Genomic DNA, 26,313 nt, shown 5'->3' with positions numbered 1-26,313 from the left:
ACCTGCACCTCGATACACATCATTTACTGCATCCGCTGCACCCGATGTGGCCTCCTCTATATTGGGGAGATAGGCCGCCTACTTGCGGAACGTTTCAGAGAACACCTCTGGGACACCCGGACCAATCAACCCAACCAGCCCGTGGCTCAACACTTCAACTCCCCCTCCCACTCCACCAAGGACATGCAGGTCCTTGGACTCCTCCATCGCCAGACCATGACGGCTGGAGGAAGAGCACCTCATCTTCCGCCTAGGAACCATCCAACCACAAGGGATGAACTCAGATTTCTCCAGTTTCCTCACTTCCCCTCCCCCCACCTTGTCTCAGTTAAATCCCTTGAACTCAGCACTGCCTTCCTAACCTGCAATCTTCTTCCTGACCTCTCCGCGCCCACACCCACTCCGGCCTATCACCCTCACCTTGACCTCCTTCCACCTATCGCATTTCCAACGCCCCTCCCCCAAGTCCCTCCTCCCTACCTTTCATCTTAGCCTGCTTGGCACACTCTCCTCATTCTTGAAGAAGGGCTCATGCCCAATACGTCGATTCTCCTGCTCCTTGGATGCTGCCTGACCTGCTGCGATTTTCCAGCAACACATTTTCAGCTCTGATCTCCAGCATCTGCAATCCTCACTTTCTCCTCGGAGAATTTTAAGGTGACTGAGAAACGTTTAGAGGTAGGTTCTTCACACAGTGTGGTGTGTGTGGAATGCAATGCCAGCAGTCGTAGAAGACTTGGATACATTAGGACATTTAAGCAACTCTTGGATAGGCACATGAAAGATAGTAAAATGGAGGGCATGTAGGTTAGTCTGATAGAGTAGGATAAAAGGTCAGCACAACATTGATGGCCAAAGGGACTGTACTGTTCTATTTTCTAAATCAGTCAGCTGAAATAGTGACCTCGGAAACTGTTATACTGAATCAACAGAGTGGGCGAAAAAAGCAGTCTTTGTTATGTCCAAAGCCAGGACAAGGAACTGAACAATCCAGTCAGGAAGTCTTTCAAGAAAGCTGGAGGATTGCTCTTCCACTTGGCACCTTAGTGAACAGTTGGACTGTTATACAAATTAAATTCCAGAGGTTTGCAGCATACCTTTTGGGTTGGTTTCAGCAAAAGTTAGTGTACCTTCAAGATTTCACAAGATCAAAGAAGTTTTTTTTTAAAAAAGGTTATCTCAAAAGCAGAACTGTTCTTAGCAGTTTTTAAGACACTATTGTGTTAACTTAGTGGTGTTGGCTTTATATCTCTATTTACACAATAAAAGTTGCTTTTTGTTGAAGAGAGAATGAATCTTCTGGCATAGTTATGTTAGTTGCAGGGTGATCAGACATCTTTCATTCTTAATGGTCCCTAGAGTTGTAACAGCTACCTCTTGGCAGCATTATCTGAAAACACAATTAGTCTTCCCATGCTTGGTGACGAGACCAGGCCTCACCGCCACTCCTCTCCACTATTACTAAATTATCAGGTTGTACTTTACATCCTGCACTGGATGAACAAACATTTCCTTCAATTAACTACTATGAATGGATGTAGGTTGCCTCGCTGAGCTGGAAGGTTCGTTCTCAGACAGTTCGTCACCATACTAGGTAACATCTTCAGTGTGTCTCTGCGTGAAGCGCTGGTGGTCATACCGGTTCTCTATTTGTGTGTTTGGGTTTCCTTGGGTTAGTGATGTCATTTTCTGTGGTGATGTTATTTCCTGTTCTTTTTCTCAGGGTGTGGTATTCTTCTCAAAATTCACTAACTATTGGGAAATTTGAAGGCAAGTTTACAGCCACTTTTTTAGTGCCGGTTCCAAAATCCATTCCTTAGCTACCACTCCATGTCTTTCCTTGGCAAGCAGCAAGGCCTTCAACAAGGTTCCACATGATAGACTGATTAGTAAGGTTAGATCACAAAGGATCCAGGGTAGCTAGCCAACTAGAGGCAAAATTAGCTTAACAGTGAGAGACAAAGGATGGTGGTCGAGGGTTGTTGTTCAGATTGGAGGCCTGTGACCAGAGCAAGGATGGGTGCTAGGTTCATTGTTGTTTATGATTTGAATAAGAATATAGGAGGCACAGCTAGTAAGTTTGAAGATGACATCAAAACTGGTAGCACAGTGGGCAGTACAGAAGATTATCCAAGAGTACAAGATCAGATTAGATTCCCTACCAGTATGGAAACAGGCCCTTTGGCCCAACAAGTCCACACTGACCCTCTGAAGAGTAAACCACCTAGACCCATTCCCCATATTTACCCCTGACTAATGCACCTAACACTATGGGAAAGTTAGCATGGCCAATTCACCTGATCTGCACAGCTTTTTGGATTGTGGGAGGAAACCAGAGCACCTGGAGGAAACCCACAGAGACATGGGGAGAAAGGGCAAACCCCACACAGCTGCCCAAGGGCGGAATCAAACCGGAGTCCCTCACGCTGTGAGGCAGCAGTGCTAACCACTGAGCCACCGTGCCACTCTTCTGGGATCTTGATCCAGTGGGACAGGGACAGACAGATCGAGTTGAAGACAAATATATCTGAGGTTTGCATTTTGATAAGAGAAACCAGGGTAGGACTTAGTTATTGGTAGGACCCTGGGGAGTGTTGTCAAACAGAAAGCGAGGGGTGCAGATGCATCGTTCCTTTGAAGTGGCAAAGATAGACAAGATGGTGAAGGCAACATTTGGCACACTTGCCTTCATTGGTCACAGCTGAAAATGTGTTGCTGGTTAAAGCACAGCAGGTCAGGCAGCATCCAAGGAACAGGAAATTCGACGTTTTGGGCCAGAGCCCTTCATCAGGAATGAGGAGAGGGTGCCAGGCGGCTAAGATAAAAGGTAGGGAGGAGGGACTTGGGGGAGGGGCGATGGAGATGTGATAGGTGGAAGGAGGTCAAGGTGAGGGTGATAGGCTGGAGTGGGGTGGGGGCGGAGAGGTCAGGAAGAAGATTGCAGGTTAGGAGGGCGGTGCTGAGTTCAAGGGAAATCAACAGAGACAAGGTGGGGGGAGGGGAAATGAGGAAACTGGAGAAATCTGAGTTCATCCCTTGTGGTTGGAGGGTTCCCAGGCGGAAGATGAGGCACTCTTCCTCCAACCGTCGTGTTGTTATGTTCTGGCGATGGAGGAGTCCAAGGACCTGCATGTCCTCGGTGGAGTGGGAGGGAGAGTTAAAGTGTTGAGCCACGGGGTGGTTGGGTTCGTTGGGTTAAAGTGTTGAAGGGCCGCCTACTTGCGGAACGCTTCAGGGAACACCTCTGGGACACCCGGAGAAATGCAAAACTTGCGCCACACTTCCTCCCTTACTTCTCTCCAAGGCCCCAAGGGATCCTTCCATATCCGCCACAAATTCACCTGCACCTCCACACACATCATCTATTGCATCCGCTGCACCCGATGTGGCCTCCTCTATATTGGGGAGACGGGCCGCCTACTTGCGGAACGCTTCAGGGAACACCTCTGGGACGCCTGGACCAACCAACCCAACCACCTCGTGGCTCAACACTTTAACTCTCCCTCCCACTCCACCGAGGACATGCAGGTCCTTGGACTCCTCCATCGCCAGAACATAACAACACGACGGTTGGAGGAAGAGCGTCTCATCTTCCGCCTGGGAACCCTCCAACCACAAGGGATGAACTCAGATTTCTCCAGTTTCCTCATTTCCCCTCCCCCCACCTTGAACTCAGCACCGCCCTCCTAACCTGCAGTCTTCATCCTTACCTCTCCGCCCCCACCCCACTCCAGCCTATCACCCTCACCTTGACCTCCTTCTACCTATCACATCTCCATCGCCCCTCCCCCAAGTCCCTCCTCCCTACCTTTTATCTTAGCCTGCCTGGCACCCTCTCCTCATTCCTGATGAAGGGCTCTGGCCCAAAACGTCGAATTTCCTGTTCCTTGGATGCTGCCTGACCTGCTGTGCTTTAACCAGCAACACATTTTCAGCTCTGATCTCCAGCATCTGCAGTCCTCACTTTTTCCTCTTCATTGGTCACAGCACAGGAATTGGAATACAATACAGCTATACAAGGCATTAGTAAAGCCCCATCTGAAGTACACCACATAATTCTGGTCAACCTACTATAGGGAGAGTGTTATTAAACTGGAAAAGGTGCAAAAAAATGTATAAGGATTTCACCAAGATGGAGCATTTGAGTTATAAAGAGAGGCGAGGATGTTTTTATCCTCTGGAGATTAGGAGGCTGAGGGTTGACCTCAGAGGTTTATAAAGTCATGAGGGGTATAGATAAGGTGAATAGTCAGTCTTTTCCCCAGGGTAGGCGGGTACAAAACTAGAGGACATAGGTTTAAAAGGGGACCTGCGAGACACAGAGGGTGATGTACTATATGGAATAAACTTCCAGAGGAAGTGGTAAAGGAGAGTACAATTGCAACATTTAAAAACATTTGGACAGATACATCAATAGGAAAAGTTTAGATATGGGTCAAATGCAGACAAATGGGACTAATTCTGTTCAGGAAACCTAGTCAGCATGAATATCTTGGGCTAAAGGGTCTGTTTCTATGCTGCCAAGTCTCAGCTAACACTGATCTGTTCAGAGCCTTGGTGTCACAACTGCCCTCAAGATAGACTTTCAGCCATATCTACATATCATTAAGAATTTCATTTTTCACCTCCATATCATACGACTTTGCTCTAATTCTGCTGTTGAAGTATTCATTCATGCCTTTTTCCCTTCTACACCTGACTATTCCAACAAACACTTGGCCAAGTGTCCACATCCTACTCTCCATAAAGTTGAGGTCATCTGTCACAGCAGCTCTCACCCTTTAGTCACATCAGCCCCAGTCATCTATGCACCTCCGTGCTCACTTACCTACTTCGGTTTTTGGTTAAGCAAGACCTCAATTTTAACATTTGTTATCAGATTCAAACTCATCATGGTCACTTCCAATTCTAACTCTGCACCTTCCACCAGCCCTAGAATCCTGCAAGATGGTCTTATTCACGTAATTTGGCCCTCCAGAACATTTTCAACAGCATTCCTGACTGCCTTGAACTTCTTGGGGCTTAAATGCTGGTATTTCTTCCACATAAACCCCTTTACCTCTCTTTCCTACTTTAAAATCCCTTAAATCCAATTGCTTGGAGCCAGTCTTTAACCAGCTGCTTTATCCCACTGTAGTTAGTTCAGTCTCTAATGCTGTTATCCTATGGGCACAGTGGCACAGAGACCTGGGTTCAATTCCCACCTCAGGTGACTGTGTGGAGTTTACACATTCTCCCCGTGTCTGCGTGGGTTTCCTCCGGGTGCTCTGGTTTCCTCCCACAATCTAAAATTGGCCATGCTAAATTGCCCGAAGGGGTAAATGTTGGGGAATGGGTCTGGGTGGGTTGCACTTCGGCGGGTCGGTGTGGACTTGTTGGGCTGAAGGGCCTGTTTCCACACTAAGTAATATAATCTAATCCAAAACAATCATAATATCTCTTCAGCCTTTGGCTGAATACTATTGACTGTCTGGTCAATGTGGTGAAGCACTTTGGAATATTTCACCATGTCGAAATGGTATATCAATGCAGATCGCCAGAGTTATTTCAATTCCAACTTTTACTTTTTGTGACTATTTTAAGAGCTTATACGGACGAATTCCAGGATTTTTCTTTTCAACATATACAGGTCGCTAACACTTTACATTTGGCTTTAAGCATTCACAACTGCTCACAATTATTCTAGGAATGCTGAATAAGGTTTTTTTGTGAAATGGGTGATGGGGGTGGGGGGCAAAGCGGGTTGGGGACTAAGATGAGAAACGAGATATTCAGGTGTAATTTCTTTCTACACAAGAAAAGGCAAGGTTAAATGGGTACTTTACAGTCGCACAGAATGGCAGGATTTATCCTAATGCTAGTCTTTCAAAATAGTTTTGGTCTTTAACGATAAAACTATTTCCGAGGTAAAGGCCCGAGTATATTTCACGAATTGATCCCAGCCACCTCTATCCAACCCCCGCCTGCTCCAAAATCAAAACGGAGTCATTGCGGATCTTCCTCCTTCGAGCAGCGAGACATCCGCCCTTCCAACCCTTCACTTTCTTTAAAACAGTCAATAAACGCGTTTCTTTTTGCTACGAATTGCTATATTTAAACACGACAACAGCGCTTTGCTCTTCACAAGCAACGACCCCTCCCCAATGCATCGAGTTCATTCTCATTCCCCTCTCAACCCTCTTGGTAAAAATAAAGAAAAGCCGAATCCATAAATCGTCTTAATTCCAGAAGTGCTGCGAATTGTATTCCTTTTGAAGAAGTTTGAAGAAATAACAGTTAACAGAGGCAGTTTCAGTTTTCAGTCTCCAAGCCGCATACCCTCGCGATTGAAACAACCAGCAGTTTCCTTTGTCTCAACTCAAAGGAACTTCAGAGCTTTCACTTTTTCCTTTTCATCCCTAAGTAAAATTTTCATTAACGTCATGTCTCACCTTCTGTACGGACTCACTTCATTTATCTGTTTCCAGGTTTATTCATGTCTTCTCTAAGGCTTTTTCCTTCCTCCCTCTTGCTCGCTCCCCCTCCCAAAATCCTACTCTGCACAAAGCAGCAGCGATGGTGATGCTGGTGGTGGTGTGTGCAATGGCGCCGGGCTGAGAGACTATCCCAGCTCACGCTGTGGGTGGTCTGCCACTCCAACACACTGGAGAGGGACAAGCTGTCAACACACAACCAACAAACTTTCCACTGCTACCCGGGAACCGGCTCAACAAACTAATCGGCCACCCTGACCTCCCTTTAAACATCAACTTAATACACATTTCAATTTTTTTGTTTTAAATTTGTTAAATATCGAACCACCCCGTTAATCCCTCTAAATATTCTAGGCAGGGAGCAGTGAAATATAAGATTTCAAAAACTCCTATTTTCCACTCAGTTTTGCTCGACCGTTCTCTATCCACTTCACGACTAACAAAAGCCACTCATTCAGCACCCAGTGAGATCAAACATTCCCTTCCTTCCCGTGTTCCCTGGCACACCAATTACAATAGGGACCCTCCATAATTTATGCTTCTATGGTGGATCTTTATTCACATTTCTACACCCCCCTTTTGTCATTTCCCCACCACAATCTGTCAAGGGGAATCTCCGTCTTCGTCCTCACCACAATAAGTCATAATTAATGTTCCATTTCAGTTATTGAATTGCTGGTTTAAAGAAGGATGCAAAGAACACTACGTATGCTTTTCTTTATTGGGACTTGTCAGTTCAGCACTGGAAATGCCTTTCTTAAACCCCTGAAGTCCATATGCTGTGGGTTGACCATAACAACATTGAGGTACAAAGTTAAAAATCGCATAACACCAGGTTATAGTCCAACAGGCTTAATTAGAAGCATAGCTTTAGGAACACCACTCTCATCAGGTGACAACCACCTGATAAAGGAGCTGTGCTCCAAAAGGTAGTGCTTCCAAAAACAGTTGGGCTATAACCTGGTGTTGTGATTTTTAACTTTGTACACCACAGTCCAACACCAGCATCTCCAAATTCTGAACATTGAGGTAGGGGAATTCCAGCATTTTGACCCAAAGATAGTGAAAGAGAGTCAATATATTTCCAAGTCAGGATGATGAGTCACTTGGAGGGAAACTTGTAGATGATAGCATGTCCATGTATCTGCTGCTCTTGTTCTTCTGGGTGGAAGTGGTTGTGGTGGCTTGGAAAGTTTTACCTTAGGATCTTTGGTGGATTTCTGTATTGCGTTTTGTAGGTCGTACAGACTGCTACTGGGCGTAGAGGGATTGGATGTGGTGCCAATCAAGCAGACTACGTTGTCCTTGATGTATTAAGCTTCTTAAATGTTGTAAGAACAATATTCATCCAGGCAAGTGGGGAATATTCCATCACACTTCAGACTTGTAGATAGTCACTCACTGGCTTGCCCTACCCTCTGAGTTATGGTAACCCCCAGGATGTTTATTGCATGGGATGCAAATATAGTAGCTCCATTGTATTTCAAAGAGACATTGTCTCTTATTGAGGGTGGTCTTTGCCTGGCATTTGTGATGGGAATGTTACTTTTCAATTTTAGCCCTAACCTGGATATTGTCCATGTCTTGTTGCGGTTGAACATGGATTGATCAGTATCGGAGCAGTGAATGGTGCTAAACATTGTGCAATCACTTGTGAACATCCCCACTTGTGCTCTTAAGATGGAGGGAAGCACATTAATGAAGCATCTCCAACAACCACAACCATCTTCATATGTTCCAGGTCTGACTCTAACCAGTGGAAAGTCTGCCCTGAGTTCCATTGATGCCAGTTTTGCAAGGGCTCTTTAATGCCACACTCAGCCAAATGCTGCCTTGATGTTAAGGGTTGTCACTTTCAGCTCACTTCTGGAATTTAGCTCTTTTGTCCACGTTTGAACTAAGGTTGTAATGAGGTCAGGAGCTGAGTGGCCCTGGCAGAACCCAAACTGGGTTTTGCTGGATTGGATTGGTGCTGCTTTTTTGGGCAACTTAGTATGTTGGCATCTACAATGTTGAAGCTGTTCTGGAACAGTTTGGCTCAGTTCCACATAGAACAAGAAACAGTCCAGCATAGAAAAAGGACCTTTAGTCAACTATGTCTGTGCTTGACCACGATGCAATTTTAAATTAATCCCGTATCCCTTTATTTCCTGTCTATTTGTGTGGCTGATTAAATGCCTCTTTTATGTTACTATTGTATCTACTTTTACCATATCCTCTGACAGCATATTCCAGGTGCCTACCACCCTCTGTGTAAAAACATTTGCCTCATATGTCTCCTTTAAACTTTCCTCTTCTCACCTTAAATTTATACCCTGAAGTATTTGACATTTCCACCTTTGGGAATCCAATCTATTCAATCTATCAACCTCTGACACTCTCGTGAAAACAGCCCAAGTTTATACAATTTCTCCTTCAAGCTAATACACTCCAACAAGTCAACATCCTGGTAAACCTTTTTTGCACCCTCTCCTAAGCCTCCATTGCCTTCCTATAGTGTGGGTGACCTTAACTGTGCATATTACTCCAAATGTAATCTAACTGGAGATTTTTGTTTGCTGCAATGAGCTGCCAACTTTATACTCAATGCCCCAAGTATGCTGTATACCTTCTTTATGACCTTATCCACTTGTGTTGCCATTTACAGGGAGCCATGGATTTGCAAACCATGATTCCTTTGTATATCAATGCTCGAGGTTGTTGCTATTTACTGTATACTTTCCTCTTGCATTTAATGTCTGAAAATGCATTATCTCATACTTGTCCAGGTTACACACCATCTGCTATTTCTCTGCTCAACTTTTCAACCGATCTGTTTCTTTCTGTATCCTCTGCCAACCTTCCTCATTATTCAAAATGCTACTAATTTTCATGTCATCTGCAAACTTAATCAGAACAACTACATTTTCATCCATTTATACATGTTGCAAACAATAGAGATCCCAGTACTGATCCTTATGGATAACCACTGGTCATATAACTCCAATCAGAAAATCTCCCCTATACAACTACCTCTGTCTTTTATGACCAAACGGATTTTGTATCCACTTACCAATTCCATGTGACTTAATGTTCTAGATCAGCTCATCATGAGGGACTTGTCAAATGTTTTAATAAAATTCATATAGACAACATCCATTGCCCTACTCTCAATTATCTATCACTTCCTCAAAAATCAATGAAATTTGAGAGACAAATCTTTCCCCTGCATAGAGCTACGCATCTTAGTGATATAAAGCAAAGAACTGTGGATGCTGAAGATCTGAAACAAATAAATAGCTAACAAAATTCAGTTGGCTAGGCAGTATCCTTAGAGAGAAAGCAGAATTAACATTTCAAGTCCAGTGAACTTTCTTCAGAAATAAACTTGCTGGACATGAAATATTAACTCTATTTCTCTTCACAGATGCTGCTAGACCTGCTGAGTTTTTCCGGCAATTTCCAGTTTTATGCCTTCAGTTTTATTCAAGAAAGCACCAGCACTTTGTCAAAGGTATTAAAGAATTGACAATCAAAGCTGGACTTTTTCAGTCATCGACAACCTGTAGTTGAATAAAAGCATCTAAATCTCAAATTCCAGTACTTCACATCACTTTTAACCTGAAAGTAGGTGGACGAATAGCACCTCATTTTCCCCTTGCAGACTCTGCAGCCTTCAAGACTCATCATGGAGTTCAATAGTTTTAGGGGCTAAGCATGTCTTTGTCCCAACCCCCAGGCTTTGTCATTATGTGCTGCTACCATAAACAATCCATGGTCAGCCACTAAAGGTTGAATTTTCCATCAGGCTGACCTTTATCTTTCCTTTGTCTGCCCAACTGTTAATTGCTGTCTGGGCTCCACCCCTACTTGTTGTTAATTTCTCCCCCTGCCCCTCTTCAGCATATATACCAACCTTTTCCTAATCACAATCAAGAATGAAATAGAACAGGGGACCAAGATGGCTTTGAAATAGCATTAGGTGCTGCTGATGGACAGAAAAGTTGAATGTGGATCTCAGGATGGGGGTGGGAATAGTTGTCATAGAACTATTGTATGCCAAGGAGATACCTGTAATACTGAGTGGATTCAATTTTTGAACAATGGAATTTCAGTTGGAATCCACATGGGATAAGGTGGATCCACAGTTACCGAGGAAGGTGGTGGAGCTGTTAAAATTAGTTTAAGTAAATGCTTTTTCAAAGACTCAGAAGGAAATAGAAAGCAATGAAGGTGAACAAGCTAAACGACTAAAAGAAGATCTAGGAGAGAATAACATAATTTCTTCAAAATGGGCGGATCTGGCAGAGACCGGGCAGTGAAATAAATACACAAATAAAAGCAAAATACTGCAGATGCTGAAAATCTGTTTCAAGTACAAAGTTGGAATTTGAGTTCAGAAGAATCTCTGGGTTTAAGACGTTAACTGTTTCTCTATCTAGAGATTGCCAGATCTGCTGAGTTTTTTTCAGTAGTATTATTATACATATAAAAAATATATATGCTTGCCACACCATTTCAGATGACAGCTAACAGTCAACCCGAATATCTTGGGTCTAGAATGACATGTAGGCTAGAATACAATGGCATATTTCCTTCTCTAAAGGAATGACCCTAAAGTACTGATGATAGGTTTTTAATTTTGTATTTTTTTAATTGCAGTCCCATGAGTTAGTCTCTGCTGCCATACTTTCCACAATAATCTAGCTATAGATATTCAGCTCAAGCTTAGATGGGATAAGATCACTTTAACAGAGTAGCAGAAAGATTCTGCATTCAGTGCAGTTATATTTCAGATTCCAGTTTGAGTTCATTTCCTATCTAAAACCTTCAAATTATGAAAAACCAAATTGAGAAACTTGTATAAAATTTTACCAATAGATTACTTAATCAGTCCTAGCACATTAGCTAAAGCATTAACTTGAATTTGCAACTGTTCTTTTTCAAGTGATAAAAGTAATTCGGTTTTAAAAGTATTGATTTAAAGTTGTGCTCAGGATTAGACAACACCAAGGCATCACTGCTTTTTCAAAGGTAAAGTGAATTTGGTTTTAAAACTATTTCAAATATGTAATTGTAAAAAAAAAGTCAAAATGTACAAATCTTTGTTTAAAAGCATTTTAATATTTAAACATTCATTTAATGTGCAATTTTTTAACTACAAAAATACAAATATTTCAAAATATTTCAACTGGCCCACTGAACGCGAGTATAAATCTCAGGGGTAGAAAGCAAGAATTCTATAATTTCTAAGCATTATAACTGCATTAAGTTTGTTAAACGTAAATAAACATTTTAAGCACTGTGCATTCTTTAAAAGTTGACATCAGATGAAACCTTGTGTATAGTTAACTTTTACCATTTATTTGATAATATATATTTAAGCAACGCAAAATACCATTACACAAAATTAATAAAATTGTCAAAATTTGCACCTCTCCCAAAGTGCAACAACTTTTCAATTTAAAATAACATGTTCTACCTGCACAATCTTATAATGTAGTAACCCCATGGCTCTCTTAATTCAATCAATACCTCACCATCTTTTAATTAAATAATTCTCACATTCCTTGCTTTTCCTCCGTACAAAATAGAATTTGCGTTGTTGCTCAAAAGGGAGAAGGTAGAATTTCATGATACTACTTATTTTACAAAAAGAAAGACAAACAATAGGTTCAATCACAAAACAATTTAACTGTTTGATACACATCGGTTTCATTAGTACAAAGCAAATTCGATTCAAGCAGATATTTCTGTATGGGCTAAAGATTGCACTGCACTTTATTTTATGTTAATACATAAACTTGTATGAGTGACATGAACCTCTTATCACAAACCCGTTTGACTGTCTTATCATTAAGTTTTTTTTTTAAATTGCAGCAGAATACTCCTTTCAAATTGAAAAGCTGTCAACACTGAATTATAGAATCTCTACTGCGTGGAGATAGGTCGAATGGCCTGTCAAGTCCATACTGACCCTCCAAGTTGCATCCTACCCAATCCCAGTAACCCTTCACTTCCCACATCTAATCCACCTAGCCTGTCCATTCCTGGACACTATGGACAATTTAGCATGCCGAATCTGCCCAACCTGAACATTTTTGGACTGTGGGCGGAAACTCTCACAGACATGGTGAGCATGTGCAAACCCCACGCAGACAGTCACCTGAGGGTGGAATCAAACCTGGATCCCTAGCACTGAGAGAGACAGCAGTGCTAACCACTAAGCCATCAAGCCACCCCCAGGGTGAGTGTTATTGGTCTCCTAAACCTAATACTGTGTTTCTTTTAAACATCCTTCTCAAAGCTGATTAAGTTTCATTTCTCTGTTCATAGCACATGGATGCACACAGATTTGGGAGAGAAAGAGTTTTTCATTTCCACATGGAGAAAGACAGAATCTGCTTATTCTTTAAAGGAATTCACATTGTGGCAAATAATCTTAATTTTATCCTGATCTTGTGAAGGTCTCTATTCTTTTATGAATTACAATTAATTCAAGATGAACCCTTATCAATAGTGTTCCATGAATATTTGGGACAGTTACTATGCAACAGAGTTTTACTTTATTAACTGGCTTTTGAGTACATCAGCTGAGTTTTCTGAGAGATCTACAATCTCATTTTAAGTCAGAATTAGCCTGAATATAAATTAGATATCTATCCAATACCTATTAGATTAAACTCAAGAATGCAAACTAGGCACCTGTTAAATATTGGCAAATAAATTACAAGTTTCCTAGCCATATAACATAAACCAATCCAACAACAAACCTAGCAAAACGGCAGAAAGATCCAAGAACAAAAAAACCCTGATGCATGTATGTGATATGATTACCTAATCTTATATTATGCTTTCTTCATTGATTTTGCCACTAATTAGATTAGTTTTATTGGGAAAAATGTGGGGAATTGCCCTTCAGATTTCCGATGATTGCTCAAAATAGCTCATCTCTGAACAGTGTTTAGTTTAGTTGATACTTGATCAAGAAATAGGTCAAACTCTTGTCTTCTCCCATTTCTAAATTTTCCTTCCACAATCAATCAAAAAAGAAAAGTACTTCTGAAAGACTGGCAACTCATTCCAAAGCTTCTAAACAATGATAAAAGGTACACAACATCACCAGTATAATATTTACACTTAATGGTATAAATAATAAACAGCAACATTAAAAAAGGAGAGTGCGTCACAACTCTTCAAGTCTCAGACAATCTCTTCATCATAAGGCATATTCCATCACGTGCGCTACTATCTGTATTTGTCACAATCTCAATTAAATTACACATGGCATTAAAATCAATAATATTTTCTAACTGTACTTAAAACTAACTTGTAACAAGCTAACAAAAAAGGCTAATTGAGAGAAAAATTCTTCATTTCACTTCAATAGTTAGTGTTATTTATTTTAAGGTTTTATGGTGTCACTGCAGTTATGTTCAAATATGATAGCCCTCTTTCAAAGAACTATAAAATTAATTTCAATGCCCCACTTCCTTCTTTTACAAGTCTCTTTATTGGGCCTTGCCTGTTCTATTGTACAATACTACTACAGCCAGGCAGATTGTTGTACCACTAATAAAATTAAAGCTACTGATATCGGTATTTTGCAGTTGTCCTTCTTTATTGAGTGTGCATTTTAGTTCCACTATATTTCCATACGACCACATACCATAGATATATATTGGTTTCCAAAATATCAAAACAAAATTTCTGTCTATAGACATGCTAAAAGGATAACACAAATTTGCTATCCATTATTAAGATGCTGGTAGCTATGAATAGTTGGACTCACCAGCTGAAGTGAAAACATCAGTGCAGTTCGATGCTTAGGTTATAGCCAGAGTTCTTCAATATAATGCTTTTTCCCTCCATTGTTTTTTAATGTAATGGTCTTGGATTCAGTATCAGTGTACTGATACATATAATTGGAATAGTACAGAGAATACCAATCTTTTAATCCTTATGATTGTAACTTCCAAAATGGCCACATATTTGCTTCTAAGTACACAAAGCATGAAATGCACACATGTAATCCAGTCTTACCTTTTGTCATTTGAGAAAAATTAAATCAGGTTTAGTGGGAAAAATTAAAATATGACAAGAACATTAATGAGGAATCATAATTTATCAAGGATGTGGAGTGCAAGAAGAAAATCAGTTGGCCCCAGACAATATTACTCAGATTTAGTATCTGATTTAATGGAGGAGGTGAAAGTGCCTAAATTGGGATTAATTATCAGAAAAATTAGAATGAAGTTTCCATAAATGTCTGCAGCCTGGATTTTAATTTATCCAGAGACAGACAGGAAACAAACAGTCCCCGCTCTGTCATCAAAACTTCCAATTTCAGCAGAAGCTCTGCTTGGGCAGAAACAAACCGTCTGCTGTAATTCTGGTGAAATTAAAGTTCAGGAACATGAGCCGTGTCTAGAAATCTCTGGTTAATGACAACAAAATTTTTTTTACAACTGGAAAAATTGAATGGGTCTGTTAGTATCAGTGGAAAGAGAAACAGAGTTAACATTGAAACCAATATTTTTCTTCAGATATTGCACTCCACAGTGTTCTTCTGTTGCCTTTGCCTCCACCCCATTTCTATGCACAAGAGTTTTCTCCCTGTCTCATAGACCCCTTTGTCCACCACCAAGACTCTCCCTCCAGCATTTTACCAACACTCAGCCTGTTTGTTATGAACTGTTGAAGTGACCTTGGTTGCTTAAATTTGTCTGCCACCACCCCACCACACCCAACTTATCCATTCAACCTATATCCCCCTGAACTGACCACACAGTGCTCTCAAATCCAACCCTGACTTTGTAATCAAGCCTTATGACTATGGTGGTGCTATTATTGTCTGGTAGATTGACCTCTGCATTATAAAAGACTAAGCACCAGTTCTCATATCTCCTCCTAGCTTTCCCTGGACCATGACCCCACCACTGAACACCAGGCTACTATGTCCACAATAGACATTAATCTCATTTCCTCTTGGTGATCTTCTCCCCATACCCCACTGAAAGCCTCCAAGCTCACAAACCCCAACTCTGCAGTCGGCTTCCAACTCTTACTCTAAAGCCACAAAGATGACTGCCTGGACAGACCTATCATTTCTACCTGCACCTGCCACTCAGAACTCATCTCTTCCTACCTTGACTCCAATTTTTCTCCCCCATCCAGTCCCTTCCCATATGCATCTGCAATTCTTCTCATGCTTAAGTCGATTTCAGAATTTCCAGTTCACAGGCTCCAGCCACATCCTTTTCACTATGGACATGCAAATACTTTGCATGTCCATCCCCCATCAAGAGGGTCTCTGCTTCTTCCTGGAAAAAAAAGCCTGAACCATCCCCAACCAGCATTACCCTCCTCCGTCCAATCGAGCTTGTCCTCATTTTGAATAACCTCTCCTTTAACCTGTCCAACTTGCTTCAAATCAAAAGTGTGGCCATGGGTACCTGCATGGGCCCCAATTGTGCCTATCTCTTTGTGAGTTAGGTGGAACATTCCTTGTTCCAATTCTATTCCAGCTCTCACCTGCAACTCTTTCTCCAGTGTATTGATGACATAATCAGTGCTGCTTCCCTCTCTTCACGGAATTGGAAAACTGAATGAATTTCACTTCCATCTCACTCCCCTTCACCGGATCGATTTCTGACTCCTCCCTTCCCTTCTTTGACATCAGTTTCCAATCTGGGATAAGCTGACAATTTCCATTAGAAAGTCATCAACTCCCACAGTTACCTTAATGATATCTCCTCACACTCTGCTTCCGGTAAAGACTCATTCCACTCTCCTAGTTCTTCTATCCCAATGGTGCCAACTTTGGCATCAAAATGTTCACCTTCTTCAACTGAGGATTCCCCATCAATGTGATTGACAGGACCCTCAGTCGTGTCCGATCCATCTCCTGCATTTCTACCCTCACCCCCTCGCTTTCTTCCCACAGGAACATCCAAAGAGCATACACATCCAAAAAATCATTAGCCTTCATTTCCGCCACCGCTAGCCTGATGCCATCAGTAGACCCACATTCATTTACCCTACCTTAATCAGCTTTCTGCAGGAACCATTCCCTCTGGGAGACCTTGGTCCACTCCTCCTGCACTTGTAGAAGTTTCAATGCCTGCCTGTTTACTTCCTCCCATGGACCCAGACTCACCTTCCAGGTGAAAGAGCAATTTACTTACACTTCATTCAGTCAAGTCTACTGTATTTGCTGCTCACAATGTGTTCTCTTCTACATGGAGGAGATGAAATGCAGACTGGGCAACCACTTTGCAGAACACCTATGTTCTATCCACAAAAATGACCCTGAGCTTCTGGTTGCCTGTTATTTCAACACACTACTCTGCTCTCTGGCCAACATCTTTGTCTCAGGCTTGCTGAGTGCTCCAGAGATGCTCAGTGGAATCTGGAAGAAAAGCACCTTATTGTACATTGGTGGACCTGGTCTTCTGGACTCAATATTGAGATTAATAATTTTAGGGCTTGAGTATATTCTCCATATTCTTACCCCAACGGCCAATCCATTGTCAGCTACTAAATGGTCCTGATGAGCATGTGTTTCTCCTAAGCTGACCATTACCCATTCCTTTGTCTGTCTCCCTCTCTCTGAGCTCCTTCTCCATCTAAGCTTTTTCCCCTCCATCTCCGCCACTCCAATATCAGCATATGTCAATTTATTTCTAGCTTCAATCAGTTCTGAAGGAGGGTCACTTGACCAAAAAGTTAACTCTACTTTCTCACCACAGATGCTGCCAGACCAACTGAGTTTTTCCAGTAATTTGTGTTTGTTCATAGTTTCTCCAGCCTTTCTTGATTATTTTCTAGCATCTACAGTATATTGCTTTTCTCTGATTAATGATCTAGTGCAAAAATAAACAAATCGTTTGACTCCAGTTAATGTAGGAACTGAATCATATCATGTAACTGTACAAATATGAAACGGCCCATTTCAAAATGGGTCTTTAGTTAGTCTTATTACAAGCATGATTTCCAAAGAGGTGCAGGTTAAGTAGAGTGGCTATGCTAAATTGCCCATGGTGTTGAGCAATGTGCAGGCCAGGTGAGTTGGATTGGGAAATTTGGGGTTACAGGGTTAAAGTGGGTGGGAGAGCGGTGTCTAGGTAGTACACTCTTCGGAGGATTGGTGTGACTCAATAGGCCAAATGGCCTGCTTCCATGCTGTAGGCATTGTATGATTCAATGATGCCTGCTCAAGATATCTTTGATGTCACTTCGTTCCTGCAGTCCAAACAACCAGAGACGTTTTCATGTGGTCTTGGCTTTTCTCTGTATTTCTTCACAATGTTACATACACCAAAGATCAGGAACAACACAGCAACTATACCAAAGTAAACTGAATATGCCAGAAACTGGAAAAAGAAGAAAAATATTTAAGAAACTGCTTGTAACAAACAATTACTCAACCAGGAAAAGATACTTGTTTGCAAGAATTCTCCCAATCTGTGGACTCAAGTACTCATTAGTTTCTGCTGAGGATATTTTCCTAACATAGCTTTTTTTTTGCAAACTGGTAAAGTATCCTATTTAAATAGTAACAAACTCTTCTCCATCCACCTAGTCATCACTCTACACAAATTATGAGTTTTACATGTAACAAGGCTGTTCTCTGCCAATATATTCAATTTAAACAGACAAAGTTAATTTCCTGGTAATGCCTTGTGATTAAATTGCATCATGAAGCTCAAGCAATTAAAGGGAAATAGCAACTTGGATACGAAATTGGCTAAGGGACAAAAAAAAATCCAATCACCCAACTACAATAGAGCATCATCAGGGACAAGATGAGGATTACTGCTCTTTTTGACATGTGTTTATGACTCAAACTTGGCAGTATATGGTATAATTTTGATATCTGGAGTTGAAAAAAAAACCTGGAAATGTAACAAAGAGAGGAATTTTTAAAAATTAATTCATGGAACGTGGGTGTTGCCAGCTAGGCCGGCATTTATTGCTAATTTCCCTGAATGGCTGCTGTCCATGGAGAAGGTACATCCACAGTGCTGTGAGGAACTTCCGAAATTTTGACCAGCAACAGTTCTAGATCAGAATGGTTTCGAATAGAACATGCATATGGTGGTGTTTCTTTCCATCTGCTGTTTTTCCAAGCATTAGGGGTCACAGGGATGGAACATGTTAGCGGAGGACCCTTGGTGAGTTAGCACATTGCATCTTGAGCTTGCATGTGCTGCTGTCACTGTGCATAGTGGTGATGGGAATGAATTCTAGAGCTGGTTACAGATGAATTCAGCTGTTTTGTCTTGAATCGTGTTAAAACTGCCCAGTGTTATTGGAACTACACTGATCCAGTAAAGTGATGCTGGGAACAGGCACAGTACTCTAGCTTAAGGCGACTATAAAAGCTTCAGCCATGTCTTTTGCAGGGATGTTTTGGGCTCCCAGTTATTGAGGAGGGGATATTTATGAAATCACCTCATCCAGTGAATTGTTTAATCACCATTCATGACTGAATATGCAGCACTTAGACCTGATCGATTAATTGTGGGATTACTTAGTTCAGTCCTTTGCATGTTGCATTGGCTAATTAGCAACTTTGGGGAAAAAAGTCAAAACAATGGCACTTTAAAAAGGGAGAAAGATAGACAAAAGGCAGCAAGTACATCGTCAGTGAGGGAGAGAGAGAAAAAAACCTACACTGCTAATTGACGCAGCAGTGACTGCCTTTGTTGTTTGAGTTCACGTGTCTCTGGACAAAGGGGTGCATCTAGGAAAGATTAACAGACAGCAAAATTCACAGCTAACCTTGGAGGAAAGTGTGAGAGTGAGCTCATAGCACAGGAACAGATAAGTGTATAGTTTTAATGTGTAACTTTGCTGTAAGTCTACAGTAGTGAGTAGAGTGGATCCTTTCTTGATTATATGTTTAATTGAAACCTGTCTATTGATTAAATTTTAAAAATGCAAACCACAAGTGCTAAGTTAGCCTGGAGCACTTTATACGAGAGCAAAAAGACTGTTCTACTTTCTGGGTCTGTTGATTGTGAAGGAGCAACGATGGCCTTTAGTAGAGTGAAACGCTCTTCCTGTTGGATGTGGGAGTTTAGGGAGAATTTCCATGTTACTGATGATTATGTCTGCAGGAAGTGCTTTGGTTGAGAATCCTATCAGATCGCATAATTCGGTTGAAGCAGCAGTTAGAGGCAATAAGGAACTTACAGGAGTTGGGGGTGTGATACATGGCAGTTATAGGAAGGGAGAAAAACCACAGATACATTCAGGAAGATGGGTTAACTCCAGGAAAGGTAGGAGTAGTAAACAGGTAGCGCAGGACTCTTCTGTGGCTATTCCCATTTCAAACAAGTATGCTGTCTTGGAAAATGGAGGGGGTGATGGACCTCTCAGGGGAATGTAGCACAAACAGCTAAGTTTCTGGTGTCGAGACAAGCTTTAATGTAATGAGGGGTATGTCAGTTCCATGCGATAGATTGTGATAAGTGATTCTTTAGTCAGAGGCACAGGCAGACGCCTCTGCAGCCAGCAGCAAGAAATCAGAATGGTGTGTTGCCTCCTTGGTGCCAGGATCAATGATGTCTCAAAGAGGGTGCAGAATGTTCTCAAAGGAGAGAGGGACCAGCAGATCATTGTACACATTGGAACTAATGACATAGGAAGGGAAAAGGATGAGATTTTGAAGGGAGAATAAAGAAAGTTAGGCAGGAATTTAAAAAGGAAGTTCTCGAGGGTAATAATATCTGGATTACTCCCAGTGGCACAAGCTAGTGAGATTAGGAATAAATTATAATTTATAAATATATTAAGGACAAAAGAGTAACTAGGGAGAGAATAGGGCCCCTCAAAGATCAGAGAGGCAGCCTATGTGTGGAGCAGCAGGAGATGGGGGGGGGGGGGAAGATACTAAATGAGTATTTTGCATCAGTGCTTACTGTGGAGAAGGACATGGAAGATATAGAATGTGAGGAAATAGATTGTTGTAGGGAAATATGTGGTGATATTTTGGAAAAATGTCCATATTACAGAGGTGGTTGTGATGGATGTCTTGAAACGCATAGTTAACAATCACAACACCAGGTTATAGTCCAACAGGTTTAATTGGAAGCACATTAGCTTTCGGAGCAACGCTCCTTCATCAGATGAACGTCGCTCCGAAAGCTAGTGTGCTTCCAATTAAACCTGTTGGACTATAACCTGGTGTTGTGTGATTTTTAAACTTTGTACACCACAGTCCAACACCAGCATCTCCAAATCTTGAAACGCATAAACGTGGATAAATCCCCAGGATCTGATCAGGTGTATCTTCAAACTCTGTGAGAAGCTAGGGAAGTCATTGCGGGCCCGCTTGCTGAGATATTCGATTCACCAACAGTCACAGGAGAGGTGCCGGAAGACTGGAGGTTGGCTAACATGGTGTCACTATTTAAGAAAGGTGGTAAGGAAAAGCCAGGGACTTATAGACCATTGAACCGGACATTGGTGTGGGCAAGTTGTTGGAGTTAATTCTGAGGGACAGGATTTCCATGTATTTAGAAAGGCAAGGACTGATTAGGGATAGTCAACATGGCTTTGTGCGTGGGAAATCATGTCTCACAAACTTGATTGAGATTTTTTTTGAACAAGCAACGAAGAGGATTGATGAGAGCAGAGTGGTGGACGTGATCTATATGGACTTCAGTAAGGCATTCAACAAGATTCCTCATGGGCGACTGATTAGCAAGGTTAGATCTCATGGAATACAGGGAGAACTAGCCATTTGGATGTAGAACTGGCTCAAAGGTAGTAGACATAGGGTGGTGGTGGAGGGTTGTTTTTCAAACTGGAGGCCTGTGACCAGTGGTATGTCACAAGGATCTGTGCAGGGTCCACTGCTTTTAGACATTTATATAAATGATAAGAATGTGAACATATGAGGTACAGTAGGTAAGTTTGCAGATGACACCAAAATTGGAGGTGTACTGGACAGCGAAGATTACTCAGAGTACAATAGGACCTTGATCAGATGGGCTAATGGACTGAAGAGTGGCAGATAGAGTTTAACTTAGGTAAATGTGAAGTGCTGCATTTTGGAAAAGCAAATCTTAGCAGGACTTATACACTTAATGTTAAGGTCCTGTGGAGTGTTGCTGAACAAAGAAACCTTGGAGTGCAGGTTCATAGCTCCTTGAAAATGGAATCGCAGGTAGATAAGATAGTGAAGGTGGTGTTTGAGATGCTTTTCTGTATTGGTCATTGCACTGAGTGTAGGAGTTGGGAGGTCATGTTGTAACTGAACAAGGCATTGGTGAGGCCACTTTTGGAACATTGCGTGCAATTCTGTCTCCTTTCTATTGGAAGGATGTTGTGAAACTTGAAAGGGTTCAGAAAAGATTTACAAGGATGTTGCCAGGGTTGGAGGGTTGAGCTATAGGGAGAGGCTGAACAGGCTTGGGCTGTTTTCCCTGGAGCATCAGAGACGGAGGGGGTGACTTTATATAGGTTTATAAAATCATGAGGGGCATGGATAGGATAAATAGACAAGATCTCTTCCCTGGGGTGGGGCAGTCCTGAAATAGAGGTCATAGGTTTACGGTCAAAAGTGGGAAAGATATAAAAGGGACCTAAGAGGCAATCTTTTCACGTAAAAGGTGGTGTGTATATGGGATGAGCTGCCAGAGGAAGTGGTGGAGGCTGGTACAATTAACAGCATTTAAAATGCATCTGGATGGGTATATGAATAGGAAGGATTTCGAGGGATATGGGCAATGTGCTGGTAAATGGGACTAGATTAGTTTAGCATATCTGGTCGGCATGGACAAGTTGGACTGAAGGGTCTGTTTCTGTGCTGTACATCTCTATGTCTCTCGTCCTGCAGTGAAGCTTAACCAGAGTGTCATCTCATTTTTAAGGTATGCCTGGTGCTTCTCCTGCAGTGTCCTTCTGCACTCTTCATTGAACTAGGGTTGATCTCCTGGTTTGTGGGAAAATGCTGAACCATGAAATTACAGATGGTGGTTTAAAACACTTCTACTGTTGCTGATGTCCTTCGTTGATACCCAGTTTTGAATTGTTAGAGCTGTACAAATCTGTCCTGTTAAGCATGACAGTCGTGCCACACAATGCAATGGAAGGTATCCTCATTGTGAAGAGAGATTTCATCTCCACATCGACTGTTCAGTGGTCATTCCTACTGAAACTACCTTAAACGGACATTCCTATTATGCTGCTCTTGGTGATGGGCATTGAAGCTCTCCACCAAGAGCATATTCTGCACTCTTGCCACACTCGAATATCATTTCCTCCAATGATATTCATAAATGAAGTACTAATTCATGAACTGGGGGATGGCCATTAGGTGGTAATTGGCAGGAGGCTTGCTTGCCCATGTTTTATAAGATGATTCTAGACCTTGAAGTTTCAACACTGAAGACTCCCACCACAACTCTTTACCAAATTATGCTATTGTTTCACTACATCTGGTGGATCTTTCCTTACAATGAATCAGAGCATTCTCAAAGTTGTTGGTGGTTGTGTCAGGGACAATGTCATATGCTAAGAATCATATCTTGAAGACAATGTCAGACTGTTGTTTGACTAGTCTGGAGAACTCTTCTAATTTTGTCACAGACCTCCAAATGTTCATAGGATTGTTCTGAAGATGTGGGTGAACCAGACCTTTTAAAAGAGTTAAAAGTTAGCAGTGACAGTACCCAGTATTCTCAATAAGACACAATGTGATGTATGCTCCAGCTACTGGAGTAGCTGATTGCCTGGAAATGACAAAACAGATTCAAATTAGGCCAATCAGTTTAAATTATACCCCAAAAAATACCAAATTCCAATAAAGTTTGAATTGAGTATATTGATAATTTTAAAAGCCAAAGACACAATCCAATGCTGTGGGTATAAGACTAGGAAAACATTGAACAGTTGGGAGGAGAACTGCCAAGCCCCAGCATGTAAACAGACTGAAAAATAGCTCTCTTAAAAGTACCTTTACTGATCAGTAACCTGTGACACAGAATTTCTTAAAGTATGACAAAGAATAAAGTTGTTAATTTTTACTTTAACTAGTTCTTCGCCCATCGAATTTTCAGATTACTGCACAGGATAAAACTTTTGTGTCGCTGATTTTAAATTAAGCAGGAGGGTTTACCTCGTGTCGGAACAGGAGGTTAGAACATCAAGGCCGAGTTTGCCATTATTTTTTCTGGCGCCTAAGCCAATGCTGGGCTGTCCATCCAGTTTCTTTTTTTTTAAAAGAATAGACTTTATAGCAATTATATATAACCAAATGGCTTGCTAGGTCATGTTTCCCATTAGACAAGTTTTAATTCCAGACTTCTTTTATTGAATTCAAAGTTCACCATCTGCTATGATGGGATTCAAACCTACAACATTAGTCTAGAACTATAGATTATTAGGCCAATGATATTATATCTTCCTGATGTCTAATGGTGTAGTGGCAAGCAGATTGGTGAATTGAGCAGACAGATGGCAGATAAAGGGAATACAAAGACTAAGATCTAACACTGCATATAACAGACCTTTAAGATTGTCAGACCAAGTCAAGGAGGCCATTTTAAAGAAATCCCACACAGATTCCTTGGCTTTAGAAGTACAGGCCAAGTGCACAATGAAGTTAAATGTTTCTACAACACTCAGTGCCTCTAATGATGCAGCATGCCTTGGAAGAATGTCAAAAGCTTGGATGAAGCGTGGAAAAAATTCAGTGGAATGGCATTAAAGATGAAACACTTCAGATGTGGAAATTAGAGGAGTGAGTCTCTTCAATTTATGGGGGTTAGATTTATGTTGTCTATTTTCTGCACAAATTAAATAGACTATTTAATGTAATCATGAATGCTCAACCCTTGATGTCCTTTCATCTGCTCTTCTAGCTAAAACTTAATGAAATGGTTATCACAGTACCTGACACCTTACCTGTCCAAATATGTCCAAATTCAGCAGACTAGATTCCACCACAATCAAAGTCAACAGTGTCTGAAGAACTAAGGCGACAAATGTATTCACACCAAACACCAAAGCATACAGTTCCACACTGAGATTTGCAGCAATCTTAAATCTTTTAAAAAGAAAAGCAATTAATACTCAGTTTTCTTAAAAATGCTACAAAATTCAATTTTCAATCAATCATACTTTTGAACAAGAAAAAAAAACTCTACTCACGTTGCTACAGTAATAAGCATCATGTAAATAATTCTGAAAACAATATAACAGATGTAGCACACCCAGATGTTTTGGAGCGTGTCCATCAGGAACACTGAAACAGCAACAACAAGAGAAAAGACCAAGAGTGCAACTTCACTCCAGATGGACGATATTTTGACATAACCAACAACAAATGCTGCCACAGCACCTAAACATAAACCAAAAGAGAGAACATTAAAATAAAAGTTAAATTATAAATTCTTCATATTCTTCAGTCAGTCTGTATTTAAAGCAATGAATCATTCAATACTTGCTGTAACTGTATCTGGCAATGACAATGTGTAAATCAAATTTATGACTATTAAAACAAATCTATTTAAGTACTCTGGTTGCAAGAGAATAAATAGATAAGGGAAGCACGTAAAGATATTGCAACGCATTAACCTTTTCTATGTCCTGTGCCATTTCAGCTTTAATGATAGGGACAATCATTAGATCACACTGTAGCCTTAAATATACTTTCACATAGCTAACAATCAGTTAGAATGTTGAGATTTGGTTTCTCTTTATGCTCTGAAGGAGCTGAGCCATTCTACCCCTTTTATCCTTTCCCCAATTTCACATAACCTTTACAAGGTGAATGAACAGACATTACAGGTTCTGCTTCTGCCACTGTCTCTCATGGGACATCAAGAACCTTACCAAATCTCCACCTAAAAATAATTTCCTAACTTATCCCTTTTGTATTTTTGGCAACTATTAGCAGAAGTCCTACTGATTTATATAGCACAAAAGATGTCCTTCCATTCATCGGGTATGTTAGTCTCTTCCAAAGATAGGTTTTCCAATAATTAAGGACAATTAACCTTCATCTTATCACTCAAAACTATGCTTGGCTGTTTTCCTAAAGTTATTCGACTTTCTGTAACTAGCAGCTGCCCACATTAAACTGTTGGCTTAATTTTTAAAAAATCAAAACGTTCCCTGAATGAAAACTGTTGTAAAAGTCAAAACAGTTCAGTATCTTCCAGTTTTATACACAGTCCATAAAAAACATAGCCCCAACAGCCAATTAATTTTCCTTCCAATAGAAGAAAACATGTGTTATTCAAATCTCCATCTTCTCTTTAGTTCCCAAGTTCTCTGCTTCATGTTTTACCATGGTGTAAGTTCCTTATCATTCTTTGTTTTATTTTAAAACTCATCACTTTCCTTTTCCAAACTTGAAATTTAATTTGACTTCCTTATGGGCACCCTACTAACTAGTCTACATCCTCCTGAAAATGACATACAGTTCTTAGTGAACTCTGACAGCAATTTTTAAAATAACGTACATATAAACCAGAATATGTAAAATACATGTTATTTATGTTAAGATCAATTGTGCTAACACTGATCGGCATGTTTAAATTAATGCTGTAAAACATCCATAAACTCTTTTTTGTCCTTCGTATTTTCTTTCAAAAATAATCAATGGCTAATATCCACATGGAGTCTATATAGCATTCTAATCAAATTCCTTTTGAAAATCTATAGATATCCTCTCCATCATTCCTATTTGTCAGATATGATTTTCCTTTCACAATCTTGTAGGCTGTCCTCAATTAGCTCTCATTCCAGCTACAGATTTACATTTTAACCCAATATTGATATTTTTAGAATCTTATCCATGACTAACATTAGACTGGTCTAGTTACCCAATACTGTCAAAATG

The 26,313-nt window shown here is 40.9% G+C and overlaps 2 protein-coding genes across 3 annotated transcripts in view; both read right to left on the bottom strand.

Annotated features, from left to right (window-relative positions):
- gpr161a (G protein-coupled receptor 161a) overlaps window positions 1–6,618 on the bottom strand; it is a 45,571-nt gene extending 38,953 nt beyond the window's left edge. Inside the window, exon 1 of one of the 2 annotated variants that reach the window (XM_060833062.1) lies at window positions 6,449–6,618. The gene's annotated coding sequence lies outside the window, so the exon portion shown is untranslated. Of the gene's footprint in view, window positions 1–6,431 lie in introns of both variants that reach the window. The other variant, XM_060833061.1, reaches the window with a different exon arrangement.
- A 4,987-nt stretch (window positions 6,619–11,605) lies between these two features.
- Window positions 11,606–26,313, bottom strand: part of LOC132821060 (thiamine transporter 1-like) — a 28,957-nt gene continuing 14,249 nt past the window's right edge. The window contains exons 4-6 of the mRNA XM_060833569.1: window positions 24,618–24,807; window positions 24,372–24,513; window positions 11,606–17,827 (exon numbers count right to left, since the gene is read on the bottom strand). Of these exons, the coding sequence (XP_060689552.1) occupies window positions 17,669–17,827; window positions 24,372–24,513; window positions 24,618–24,807 (491 nt within the window). The 3' untranslated portion in view covers window positions 11,606–17,668. The remainder of the gene's footprint in view (window positions 17,828–24,371; window positions 24,514–24,617; window positions 24,808–26,313) is intronic.

Source organism: Hemiscyllium ocellatum, chromosome 12 (assembly GCF_020745735.1).
Source record: "Hemiscyllium ocellatum isolate sHemOce1 chromosome 12, sHemOce1.pat.X.cur, whole genome shotgun sequence".
NCBI classification, from domain to species: domain Eukaryota; kingdom Metazoa; phylum Chordata; class Chondrichthyes; order Orectolobiformes; family Hemiscylliidae; genus Hemiscyllium; species Hemiscyllium ocellatum.
The sequence above is the reverse complement of the archived record's forward strand: the minus strand, read 5'-3'. Positions and strand labels throughout refer to the sequence as shown.